The sequence below is a fragment of the Elaeis guineensis genome, chromosome 15 (genome assembly GCF_000442705.2).
Source record: "Elaeis guineensis isolate ETL-2024a chromosome 15, EG11, whole genome shotgun sequence".
In the NCBI taxonomy this organism is placed as follows: Eukaryota; Viridiplantae; Streptophyta; class Magnoliopsida; order Arecales; family Arecaceae; genus Elaeis; species Elaeis guineensis.
In genome coordinates this window covers 55,054,001-55,068,100 of record NC_026007.2, presented here as the reverse complement: position 1 = coordinate 55,068,100, position 14,100 = coordinate 55,054,001, and the positions used below count along the sequence as shown (strand labels likewise).

Below are 14,100 nucleotides of genomic sequence, written 5' to 3'. Positions count from 1 at the left end.
CGTTCCTCCACCTGAAGGACGTCCCTCCTCGCACGGCTCACCGCCTCGATATAGGCGAAGAGCTGGTGCCCAATCTGCAAGGGCGGCTGGGGAATGAGAACAAAGGCCAAGTAGCCGTGTAAATAAAGATCCGCTTACCTCAAGGAAGGACCCCAAAGAGTCCCAAGCCCGCTGCTCAGGGTCGGCGCGGTCGATCCTCTCCACGACGTCAGATAGAATGCAGCCGTCGATCAGCCGCCTGATCAGGTCTCTATCATTGAAAGGATTCTCCGACCCCTCCTCGGAGCAGAGGGACTCGTCTGCAGCAGTTCGGTGGCTACTCGCCCTGCGAGCCATCGATTTCCTCCTCCCTGCGGCGGGCGCCTCCGTGGAGCGAACCCCTGGAGCGGGGGCCCTAGTCGGCGGGCTCCTCGAGGAGGCCCGGGGGGCCACTGGCTCGACATCTGAGGGAATGTCGATGGCCGGAGTCGCCTGGACGGGCGCAGCCAGGCTCGTCTCCTCCACCCTGGCCCTCTTCGCCGATCCGAAGGTCCCAGCGCCTTTTCTCTTCTGAGCCCTCATGCCCCTGGCGAGCATCCGCGCTGCTTCGGCGTCCATTCCTAAAAAAGAGAAGAAAAATGGGAAAAAGAAGCAACACCAATCAATCAAGAGTCAGAAGTCAAAAAAAAAAAAAAAAAAAAAGAAGAAGAAAAAGAAGAGAAGAAGAAAGAGAAAGGGAAGGAAAAAGAGGTAAAGAGAAGAAGAGAAGAAAGGCAAGAAAAGAAAAGATAAGATGAATACTCGCTGGATCCTGGGGGCTCAGGCCGACGTTGAAAAGAAGTTGCTCCCTCAGAAGATTAGGAAGGGAAGGAGCGGGATAAGTTAGAAGCTTCTGGGCGGCCTGGAGGTCGTCCTCCCCCAGGCTGGGAGCCCGGCGGACAGAATCCCTCAGAGAGCCCCAAGGGGGCAGGCCCAGTTCCAGGGTCGGGCAGTGGACGAAGAGGTATTTCTCCTTCCAATTGTGGATTGAAGAAGGAGCGCCTTTCAGCAACCCCTTCTTACCGAACTGGGAGGAGAAGTACCACCAATCCTTCGCCGAAGGATGGCGTTTGAAGGTATAAAAATGCCTAAACAAGGAGAGAGACGGCAGGACCTCGACTACGTGGCAAAGGGAGAGAAATCCTATCAAAAACCTAAAAGAATTCGGGGCCACGGAAGCCAAGGAGATGTCTAAGAAACGGAAGAGGGCGGCAACAAAAGAAGGAAGCGGAAGCCGAAGTCCGGCACGGAACGCTTCCTGGTACAAACAGAAGCGACCAGGTGGAGGATTACTGGCCCGGTCAGAAGGGCCTGGCAGTTCCAAGTCGTACTCCGGAGGAACTCCATACTGAACCCTTATCAGAAGGAGTTCCTCCGAGGTCAAGGAACACGGAATGGCGCCCGGCGCGAAAATCGGGCAGGGCCCGGCCCCAGATGCAGGTTCGTCTACAGAGACGGGAACCTGAGGGTTTGAGGCGGAAGAGCTCTCAGAACTGCAGGGAGCAGAAGAGCCAGAGGACATTTTGAGTAGTTTCGAAGGGGGGATCTAAAGGACCCTAAGAAGACGGACCGAAAGGGGAACGAGAGACCACAGACTAACTCGGAGGGATGCAAGAAAAATAATGGCAGAAATGAAATCCCTAGGTGATGAGAAGAAGGTTGGCACTAACCTATATCACTCTGAGGGACCTGAGGGACGGGAGATGCCTACGGCTCGAGAAGACGCTCACTGAAGCAGGGCTCTCGAAGAGAAGACAGACGCTGGTGAGAACTCAGGAACGGAGTAGGACGCCTAAAGGTGGGAAGACGGGTTTAAATAGACCCTGGGATCCGGCGCCATAATGATCGCGAATCCCCCAGGCCAGTCCGCATCCGACACGTGTCCCACTCCCCTCTGGCAGGCGGCTAAAAGCGGCTGACGGTTGGCAGGATTATAATTGCGCCGTACCTAGACCAGTGTACCTGCGGGAATTTCGAAGCGTCCCCTCGTACCGCTCCAATTCGAAAAGACTCCGGCACGCGCACATTTAATGCCGAAATATCTGGAGGCGGCAGTGCGTAGGATTCGAAGGGGCGGCTTCGGCTGTGCCCATCTCTCTGTCTGTACTTCCTTCGTTTGAAATTCAAACTCGGAAGTAGGGGGATCGGTGTTGGGTATAAAATATCCACAGCCGAAGTCCTCAGTGGGATCGACTACATGACAACTCCGCCCAGACTCCTACGGGAGCCGGGCTCCGTCACCGACAATTTCAACAGCGAGCAAACTCCGCCCGGACTCCTACGGGAGCCGGGCTTCGTCCTCAACTCCAACAGCTGCAAGCAGCCTTCGTCCGGACTCCTACGGGAGCCGGACTCCGCCGACAATGTCAACCGCAAGCAGACTCCGCCTGGACTCCTACGGGAGCCGGGCTCCATCCTCAACTCCAACGGCTGCAAGCAGCCTTCGTCCGGACTCCTACGGGAGCCGGACTCCGCCGACAACGTCAACCGCAAGCGGACTCCGCCCAGACTCCTACGGGAGCTGGGCTCCATCCTTAACTCCAATCGCTGGTAAGCCCCCGTCCGGACTCCTACGGGAGCCGGACCTCTCCTTTGACTTTAATTGCAGGGAAACTCAGCCCGGACTCCTACGGGAGTCGGGCTTCGTCCTCAACTCCAACAGCTGCAAGCAGCCTTCGTCCGAACTCCTACGGGAGCCGGACTCCGCCGACAACGTCAACCGCAAGCGGACTCCGCCCGGACTCCTACGGGAGCCGGGCTTCGTCCTCAACTCCAACAGCTGCAAGCAGTCTTCGTCCGGACTCCTACGGGAGCCGGACTCCGCCGACAACGTCAACCGCAAGCGGACTCCGTCCGGACTCCTACGGGAGCCGGACTCCGTCCTCAACTCCGACGTCTACAGACAGATCGTGTCCGGACTCCGTCCGGACTCCTACGGGAGCCGGGCTCCATCCTCAACTCCAACGGCTGCAAGCAGCCTTCGTCCGGACTCCTACGGGAGCCGGACTCCGCCGACAACGTCAACCGCAAGCGGACTCCGCCCGGACTCCTACGGGAGCCGGGCTCCATCCTCAACTCCAATCGCTGGTAAGCCCCCGTCCGGACTCCTACGGGAGCCGGACCTCTCCTTTGACTTTAATTGCAGGGAAACTTCGCCCGGACTCCTACGGGAGCCGGGCTTCGTCCTCAACTCCAACAGCTGCAAGCAGCCTTCGTCCGGACTCCTACGGGAGCCGGACTCCGCCGACAACGTCAACCGCAAGCGGACTCCGTCCGGACTCCTACGGGAGCCGGACTCCGTCCTCAACTCCGACGTCTACAGACAGATCGTGTCCGGACTCCGTCCAGACTCCTACGGGGGCCGGACTCCGCCAACAACTACAACCTCAAGTGGACTCCGCCCGGACTCCTACGGGAGCCGGGCTCCGTCCACAACGTCAGCTGCTGGTAAGCCATGTCCGGACTCCTACGGGAGCCGGACTCTGTATCTGATTTTGATTGCAGGGGATTCACCCGGACTCCCACGGGAGCCGGGCGCCACCCACGACCCCAATCGCAAGGAGGACTCCGCCCAGACCCCTACGGGGGTCGGACTCCGACCGCTGCCGAGCTTCAGCCAGCAGATCTGCACTCCCAGGCCACAATCACGGCCACGATCCTGCTCCACTTCCTGCGGCGGACTCCGCGCAGCTCCATCACTCCCTGACAGGCCGCAGTAACGGTCGCAACACTGCTCCACTCCCTGCGACAGATCCCACGCCCACGCGGCTCCATTACTACCTGACAGGCCACGATAAACGGCCGCGATCCTGCTCCACCTGCAACGGATATCGCACGATTCTCCCATCCGCTGGCAAGATGCGACAGCATCCGCGCCCCACTTCCCGCGGCAGATTCCACGTGGCACGCCCCAGTGATGGCCACGGGTCTACTCCACTACTCTTCGAAGTAGATTCCTCCTGACTATGAGCGGCCCACTACCAGGCGGTTACAAACGTCGCCATCAATCCGTTACCTCCTCCGCCTATAAAAAGGGGGACCCAGATACGTTATTCTATAAGCTCATTTCTTATCTCAAAACTCTGCTAAATTCTCCGTTCGAGCACTCCATTCTTGTTGAGGCAGAGAACTGACTTGAGCGTCGGAGGGTCTTGCCGGAGCAACCCCACCTCCGGTTTAGACTTCCTTTGCAGGTCCCAGCGGCGACCGCGGCTTCCCCAACTCCAGCTTCTCCGGCGCAAGCAGATTTTTGCACCAACAGTATTGATACCATATCTTTATCATTCATATGCCTCTACTCTTGGAGTATACCCTTTAAACCCTTGTCTTTTTCCACCAAGTTTTGTATGTCATGTACTTTTGAACCCTTCTAACAATTTCTTGTCCGTTCTCTACTTAAAATTGCTGCATTTCAAGTACACATCAGAAAATTTTGTTTTAGAAAATTAGAATTATTATCATACGACTGGAAAATCATGTATTCAAAAGCGCTAGGTGCCTTATGATATTTTTTTCCTTGGTTTATACATCTCGAGTTGAGGGTAGAAACTTGCCAACTCCTTGGACCATTTGGATGGAAGAATGCTTTTTGCAGCAGATTGTAATATTGATCCCTTTCAACTTTAAATTATCAACTATGAAATTATTCTACTTTTATGTAAGTTTGTCCTGAAAATCAATGCATGAATTTGCTTGATGTTAAGTAGCGCTTTGTTGTTGCAGGTATGGCCTCCTATAAGCATTAAAGATACAGGATCTTGCCTCCACTCAAAACTCAAGGAAGCAATAATCCAGGTAAGACCATTATAAGTTTTCTTTCTTGAGTGATCATTATATTACTGTTTTCTTTCTCTACCATTCCTTTATCTTACAAAATCTCACAACCATATTTCTAACTTTACAAGCTTCTCTCCATCTATATATGTTGGCTTCATGATTGCATTCAAGGCTAAATCCTTGATCAACATAGGTGACAATTGATTAAAATAATATGCGCTAGTTGACATTGGTAAATAAGTCTATTCTTTAATGACATGATACATTCTGATTACTAGTGACTCTCTATGCATAATTGCATATCATTGTCCTAGTTTTTCTTTTCCTTTTTTTTTCTTTTTTAATAATGCTCACCTGTTTAGGGCTGGATAGTAGTGGCAGTGAAATTATATTGTTTATTTCCAGACATGCCTAACCACATAGACTAGTGTCAATTTGCTCTTTTTTGTTCATGATACAACAATTTGCTCTTTATTAATATTAAATTGTGGGATCATGCTGAATATTTGATTTGTTGGATAAACTTAAAGTTTGATCCTTAAAGTAAACTTCGAATATCATATTCAAGAATTCTAGGTTGAGGTTTTATTTCCTGTGTCACAAGTAAACCTTTTGGTGCCTTATTTATCATCCTTGTGAGTTTAATCACAATCCAAGCCTTCCAGGTATCTAGCCGTTTGGATATTGTATCAAGCTTCCAGAAGCTACATATAGCAAAGATCTAGCTGTTCGACTCCATGCACCAGAACTAGCCTTTTTGGATTTCGATTTGAACTTCAAGACGTCAGATCTATTTCCCTATGAGATCTAGCTTCTTTGGGTTTTCCTTTTAGCATCCAGAAGTTCTCAAGGACATGAGATCTGTTTCCTGCCCTTTTCATTTAGAAGCAGTGATTGTCTACTTTGTGATCCCTTTTCCTTTTACTTTTCTTTTTGGTTTTCTAGAGCATTGATGTTAAGTAGTAATTCACCATCTTACACACAAAAGGTTGCATTGGAATTTTATTTATTATAAGTTAAAATAATGGAATTGTTAATCACCCATGAATAGTTCATGAGATTTTATGCTAGTAACCACTACGGCAACTGAAGGTCAACCGAGTGTTTTTTGTATTTTATGAAGCAGTGAACATTTGGTTCAATATTCTAAAAGAATGTGAAGCTGGACAAAACTTTAATATATAATCATATCAGCCACTTTTTTTGCTTCCTGTTTAAAATAATATATTAGAGAAGTGATCAAGGTAGTAGTTGAGCTACATTTGTCTAAATGCAAATGTCCTTTCCTTTGAATATTGATTGAGCATGTGTTTGTTGCCTTATTGAGTTTTAGTTATGTTAACATCTTGGATTTCAAGCCAGTGCTTAGCATATTTTAGTTGCTGTGACTCTAAGCTATACTAAGGTCAAGACATTTTGGATTCAACTCAGTAACAGTTGTTGCCAACTCTTTGATGTTTTGCAGAGTGGCTTGGAAAAAAATGTATTTGGAAATCACCTTGTCTCGTTGCCTGCAGCAGAGAGCCGTGTTCCTCCTCCTGCTTTTGCTTCAGATCCACTTATGCGTGCATCTGGTGTTGAAGATAGAGATAAAAGTAGTGCAGATTCATTTCCCAAAGAAGGAAAACACCCGGATGAAATATACACATCTGCTGTTGGAACAGGTTCTACTAAACTTTCAGAACCAGAGATTGTTGAAATAGATGGTCCTAGTTCTTTAGGAAACCAATTTAAACCAGACCAAGAGCCCAACTTCATGAAAAATGCAAGCCCCAAGGGGGTAAGTGATATCTGAGCCAATAATCAGCCCTTTTCAGTGCTTTTAGTGTCAAATTTAATTCATAGACTGTGCATTCATACAAATGTAAATGGTGCTTGACAAGTTTTAACATCATGCAGCCTGGTGCTACCACAAGAAAGGGGACTTACCATGTTGACAGACAAAATTCGGAAATATCATATTATGCTGATGATGAAGATGGAACACATAAAAAGTACACAAGAAGGGGTAAGTTATATGGAAAAAAGCTATATCCCTAATCATACTCTCTATTAAGTATTTGAGGATGTGCCCTTTAGTTAATAAGGTTCATCCGGCTTGAGATTATTAACATGGACTCTATTTCATCTATATTGGATCGGAGCTATTAATCCTATTTCTTCATTGTTTCCTAATGGTAACTAAAAACAAAGTATTTAAAGATCAGAGGGTCAGTACTTAGTGTTTCGATGCAAAAAATTGGCACCCGCAGGTGCTAGGATGCCAAAACCATCCATACCAGTACTAGTATGTACCATATTGATTGGTCCATCTTAGTGTGTATCAATGGTTCTGTACCAACACTACTAGTTCATATTGATGGTTTTGTATTCTTTTTCTTTAAATCCTACAGTGGCATCCTGTGCTTGAGCTGTTGAAGTCATTGCATAGATGTGGCTGAAATGGGTTTTAGCTTGTTGTAGACCACTGTTATGTTTGTGCAGTTAATATTGCAGTCTCTTATCATATCCATGTGCACAAAATGCTGTATTATGAATCTCTGCATATAGGGTTTGGTCCATTCTTATCCAGCTAGTTCTTATGGATGCATTTGGTCATAAACTGGTTTTGGACCTTTGTCATGGCATACGCTGTGACGTTGAATTTGAGGAGGCCTTCCTGGCACAGGCAGGACCTGATCTGCCTTTTTGTGGACCAGTGCATTTTGGACTTGAGTCCCACCCATGCTAGATCTATATTGTCCCACAGTACCATCCCTCGTGTGGCAAAGGGCCGGGTGCTCTGCTTGGGCTGGTACGGGGCTGTCAAGGACGTCTTCTGTGTTCCTGGCTGGAACTCAGTCCAGCTATGTGCACACCTGCATCTGGCTCCAGGTGGAGACTCAAGTCCTGGCCCTGCCAAGTCCATATGATTCTAATTTTTGAACCCTCAGGGTGTCCAAGTGTTGGAAGCTCTTCTAGGGTGGTAGGGGACTACCAAGGGGGTCTTCATCCACTATTATTTTAAGCTGATGTGAACTCCTTATCCATATGATATGACAAAATTTATCCTATGTTTGTTTGGGGTCATGAGAGGAAGGTGGATTTGGATTAGAAGGATGGATGGCTCCATCCACCATTTGATTTAAAAAATCTTAGGAAGTATGGATGAAAAGGAGGAATTGCCTATCCACCCGGGCCCATAAATTTACATCCTCCTAGATTGGGAGAATGGATGGATAAAGCATGTAAGAGATGGATTTTTATGTTGACAAAATTATCGCTTGTTAAGTTTTTAATAAAATTCTAACACTTCTTCATCTTTTCATTCAGTTCATTTATATGTATTTTTTATTTTACCTATGCTATTTACCCTATACTATTAAAAAATTAATTACTAATTATTTTAATTTTAGCATATAATTTTCATTATTATAAGTAAATAATTAGAATTATCTTTTATTTTTTATTTATAGTCACTCTTTTTTAGTTAACTATTTGTATAAAATTAATTAACTATTTAAATTAAATTATAAATTAATTAGTTATTTATAAATTAATATATAAATAAATTTATTCATATATAACATAATTTATTAAATTATTTATTAAATTAAATTAAATATTATATAAAATTTTATATAATTATAAATGATAAATGTCATAAGTTTATATATTGCTCTATTTTAGTATAAGTGTTATAAATTGATAATAATAATATTTTTTTATCAAAGGATAGTTTCGTAAAAATATTATACAAATATCATCCATCTTTTCATTCATTTTGTACCAAACAGAAGAGAAAATTATTCCCATATATCCTTCTATATTTCACCAAACATATAAGAGGATGAATGGAAGATCCATTCACCCTCTTCCCTATCCACCTTTCCTCCAATCCATCTTTTGTATCAAGATTTGCAGTCTCGGTACCGGATCTTATACTAGTATCATCTTATTACAATATCGGTACATAGTTTGGTACGATGGAAGATAGTATATTGACTGTCAAGTACGATATGGTACTCCCCATATTGGACAGTACAGTAGACAATGCTTTGTACCAAACAAAGGGTTAAGATTGTTCAACATGGAATCCATTTATATGTACTGATGCGTGGTACAATCAAATGGAAAATCTTAGTTCTGACTGTTTTATTATTATTTCACATTAATTTAGAGACTGATTACTTGTATCACTTGTTTGTAAATAGATATATGTGTAATTTTGTGTTTGATCATGTTTAGGACCATGATGGTTCTTGTACATAGTAGCTATGGCTTAATAAATATACATTATTTTCCCTAGAGCCTTATTGGATTCAGGGAGCATGGAAGGACTAAATTACAACTATTTTGTGCACAAGGGGCTTCCATGAATGTAAAATTCTTCAGGGAGTTCTATATATTCTATAATGACAGAGAGAGAGAGTTTCCTGCCCACTGCTGCTGTCAAACACTTCCTTTAGCTATTAGTGCTAGAGAGTGATAGAAGAGACAGGAAAATACTTGCAACTTGCAAGACTTAAGATCCTGGGAGTGATACTTTCAGAGCTTGAGAATTATGGGAGCCCCACTTATGGTCCCTGTAAAAGAACCTGTTCATGTATTAGTCCCAATACTGAGGTAAATTTCCAATAAATATGCAGCTGTATGATTTCATAGTCGTGTGGGATGTTATTATTGTTTTGCACTGATAGTGCACATGATTTGGCAGTCCAATTGATTAATCCACTGCATGCAGACAACTTTCTTCTTTAGTTGATTTACTTATTAGTTACCGCATTCATATAAAGCAAAGACTGCTGTGATGTTTGTGAAACTGGATATCAACAAATATCTGATGCTTAATTTGTAGATAATTGGAAACTTTACATCTACATGGTATAAAACTAATTTGGTGCAAATGTTGATTGTGTCTATATGTTAAAAACACTTTTATATTGTAGGTTATACTGCCTATGCTTGTGTTGGCATGTATATGTGCACGCATGTGTGTGTGTGAGAGAGAGGAGTGGATTTATTAACCATTTACATATCAAAAAAGAAAACTTCACATATCCGTTTATGAATACTTAACTGTTTGCATATACAAGGTTGCACATGCAATTGGATGTGTCATGATGAATTCTATCCGAGCCCCTTCCACTTTCTTTTTTTCTCCCTACAAACTTAGTTTCTATGCTATAGTGGTTACACCTGGACACTTGAGATCCATGCAAATCATGCTGGTGAGATCTAGTGAGATGTCTAAGGTCAGGAAGCAGCTGAGTGCTTATTTACAATAGTTTTAGTTTACAAATTGACTAGCTATAGTTAGTCATTTGGGCTGAGTTTAACATGTGTTAATTGTTTCAGCGTGGTTCTCTGTTATTTTGCATACTTGGAATGATGTTTTCGGAAAAATAATCGCTCTGACCTGTTCGACATTGCCTGAGTTGCGCTCCCACCTCGGGTTTAAAATTTTTTAACTGGGTCCTTGAAGTTAGCATGTTGATCCAATTTGATCTTGCTGCCGACCTCCATCAACTGGACTTCAATAAAAATCTCGCATGATGGTCATGTGAGTTTGGAACTTGCTAAAGTATGTAATATACCCTTGTCCTTGTCGAATTAAAGAGAGAAATCTCTCAGCCTTCTTCACCCCATTCGATGACTCTCTTTCACATGTTGCTCTACTCACTACCTCACTGTCACCTCTTCCCCCATTGATGTCTCCCTTGGCCATTGTCCTTTCCTTGGTGATCGCCACAGCAGGAGGCTCCACCTCCATTGTCCTTGTCATGTTCAATCTCAACGGTCCCAAGAAGAAGCCCTGCTTTGTCGAGATGGTCTGTTTCTCATCTGTCGTTGCTAGTGACTAGATCCACCTTTGAGACCTTATCCTATCATCATTGCCATGGCCTCTTCTATCTCCATCGGCCCTTCTTTCTTATTCTTTCTTCCCCTATTTTTCTTCTCCTCTCCCAACTCATGACCTCTGCCTTCCAACATCATTGCCAAAGTAATGATCCTCCATCCCCTCCAAAATCCTTTATATATACTCTCTAACCCCCCACTCCCTTCTCCTCTCCAAAAAAAATCCCACCTTTTTCTGCCAATCTTGAGCTCGAAGCCCTTGCCATCATCGTTCTCATGGCTCTCATTGTGAGAAGACTTCCAAGTGCAAGTACAAGGTGAGGGACCTCTCCTAGGCCAACTTTGACTACCTTGAGACTAAGCTTGCCAAGGATGAGATGCCTAGGCTCGTGGACTGCCACTTGAAATTTGGACCCTCCCAGCCCTTCAAGGGTGCTTGCATCTTTAGCTCCGCCCACATGACCATCTAGACCATAATCTTAATCTGACTCTCACCACCTTCGGCATTCAGTTCTGCTAGTGCTCGTGCAATAATTTCTCCACCAAGGACCACACCGCCTTCATTGCTCATGACTCTATCTTCGCCTAAAAGGGTGAGACCCTCTAGGAATACTAGTGATGCACCAAACAATGCCTCAATAAGGGCCCCGCCATGGCCTTCACCTCATCATCGACTATGATAGCGACACCAATCTCCTCATCCATGAGGAGGGGAATGTCGAAGAGTACAAGAAGACTAGCAAGATGCTTGACCCAATGTCCACCGATAATGCTGAGTCCCAAATATTATTGGGGATCATCAGTGACAACCTCAAGATGGAACAAATACATCAATATGTAGGAGAGGCTCGTTGACGTCTCCAAGAAGACAAGCACTAGCATGAAGAAGAGGAGGTTTGGGGGGGCAAGGATGGCAGGGTGAGATGGGTGTAGGAGTTGGTGATGGAATAGACCATGGCAATGATGTTGATGCAGGAGTCACTGCTGAGTGGGAGGGATGGGGGGTGAGGAGGAGCTTGAGCTCCAGTGGAGATTGGGCTTGGTGAGGTCGAGGGCTTAATCTAGCAGGGCTAGTGCTCAAAGGCATCGATATTGTGGAGGCTGAGGAAGACATGCTGAGAGATCATGGAGAGGTTCTTATGGTTGCCGATGGTAAAGGGAGAGGAGGTGAAGGCATATAGGGCTAAGAGGTTGGTCGAGTGATGGAGGGCAAAGGAATAGGGTAAGGTGTGGCTGAACCAGGTGGTGACATTGCCAATCTTAATGGAGATGGAGCGCATCGGGACAAAGGAGGGAGGGGTGAGCTCAGATGATTACAAGACTCATCGGGATCTTTGTTTTCTTTTTCTTTTGACTGCTGTCCTATCGAGGATGGTTTAAGATTGTGTCCAAAGTTGGGAGAGGAGTTGTGCTCTTCACAACTCGAAGATGGGGGCTGGATGATTGCTCGAGATCAACAGAGAATTGCCATGAAGGGAAGACAAGACTGCAGGATTGGAAAGAAATGGCACTGTTTAGGAAAAGCAAAGAGCTTAAAATGTTTAAGGGGGACGGTATTTTTATCATTTGGGATGGTGCACTATTGGTGTTGGGTGGCAGATGGGCCACAGGATCATATTTTGTCAATCTGCTCACTTATAGGGCCCAATTAAAAATTTTTAAACCCTAGGGCATTGGTGTGCAGCTCAGGGAATGTCAAGGGGGTCAAAGTCTAATTTACCCTTTTTTGGGTTATCTGAAACAAGAGATTAGAGTATATGTTAATTGATTCTGTCTGGATCTTGATGATCTTGCATACATGGAATGATTTATTAAATCAGCATATATTAGCATGCAAGTAGAATATATGCTTAATTTACTACAAGCTATACCAGATTACGTCTGGAATATGTGGAACCTCATGAAAAGTGTTGTTATTGGAATTGCAGGTCCTTTCCGTCATAAATTTTTGAGGATGTTGCTACCTTTCTGGTCTAATGCATTGCCAACTCTACCAGTGACTGCTCCACCACGCAAAGATCTAACTAATTCAAATGATGTTCTAGAAGGACGTCTGCGGCATCAAAGATCATCAAGGATGGACCCAAGGAAACTATTGCTTGTGATGGCAATCATGTAATGTTCTAGATTCCTTTAACATTAAAATTTACTCTTTATTCATTGGCTGTTATTGAGCCCAAAACCTTGATCTGGTGTTGTAGTTTAAAATTTTGCTGCTATGACCATGAAATAGCCTTAATGCTGGATGAACATGTGAATTTGTCCAGCTTATTTTGCTGCTGTCTATTGACCTTCACAGGTTTTGTTAGTCAACATAAATCCAGCACATCATTCTTGAATTCACGTATTGTGATCACAACTTTCAGAATATTGCTTTCTTCGTAGTTGATAGACACTAGTAATCATTATGTCTATTTTCAGTATTTCTGGTTCAGTCTGTTTTCATGTTACAGTAGGAGCTCATCTCTTCATATATAACCACATTCATATGCTTGCTGGTTCATTCCAAATTTATCAAAGTGCATAACATTGGTCCAGGCTGCTTGCCAGCATGAATAGTGTTTATACGATCATTTTTTATTTGATAACTCGTTTGTATCAATGCATATTGGGTTCTTGTTCTAACAAGTAGCCCAAACATGGCTTGATGGTGATGGTTTAGGTTTTTCAGTCTCATGCTGGAATACCAATTTTTCATCCAGCACAAGTTTCTTCCTCCCTGACAGTGATTACTGTACGCAGAAATCAATGCAAAGAAGCTTAATATGATATCTGTGTATATCTGCAGGGCATGCTTGGCAACAATGGGCATTCTGTACTATCGATTGGCACAGCGCAGTCTTGGTGAACAAGTGCCCGAAGATGAACCTCAGTAGGCACTGTTTAGCCTTTTTCCATGCTAGGTTTATGGGGTATTGTTTCATAAAGTTTCTGGTCTCTGGGCCTTTGTTCCCGGCCATTTCCCTTCCTGTGAATTTGTTGAGGCATAGCAAACATACAGCCGCTGCACTGCTCCTTAGAGAGTGGTTAAATGTTGATTATCAGTGCTGTTGAAAGAACCTTTGCTTACTAAATCTTTATCTCCTCATTTAGCCATTTTCCTCCCTTGGAAACCATGTACAACTTTTGGATACATGTTGTTATCTGTTGATAGCCCAATCTCTTGTGCTCCTAGGTTGGTGCATTATGTCGTCCTTTGTTGCGATTCCCATTTTTGCAGAGAATGCTAGCTATGCTTGATTTGCTGTTTCAGATGCCATCAACTCAATCTAAAACGTATATTTGCCAAAATCTGTTTGTTTCCTAAGGTTTTTGAGGAGTATAACAGATGCGATGTAAGTTTTCATTGGATTAGACCGTCCTCTCTTGGATGTATGCACTTTATTCTCAGGAAGGGTTCGGAGCCAGGTCCTCAGTTTGAAACAATGTGTGACCCCGGTGACTTGAGTAATGTGGAGATGCTTATGA

The 14,100-nt window shown here is 44.4% G+C and overlaps 1 protein-coding gene across 1 annotated transcript in view; it reads left to right on the top strand.

Moving 5' to 3' along the window:
- The window catches only part of LOC105057920 (uncharacterized), a 28,865-nt gene extending 14,981 nt beyond the window's left edge, over nt 1-13,884 (top strand). Inside the window, exons 5-9 of the mRNA XM_010940642.3 lie at nt 4,741-4,812; nt 6,260-6,574; nt 6,694-6,802; nt 12,561-12,747; nt 13,421-13,884. Coding sequence (XP_010938944.1) covers nt 4,741-4,812; nt 6,260-6,574; nt 6,694-6,802; nt 12,561-12,747; nt 13,421-13,508 — 771 coding nt within the window. The 3' untranslated portion in view covers nt 13,509-13,884. The remainder of the gene's footprint in view (nt 1-4,740; nt 4,813-6,259; nt 6,575-6,693; nt 6,803-12,560; nt 12,748-13,420) is intronic.
- Nucleotides 13,885-14,100: the final 216 nt, after the last annotated feature.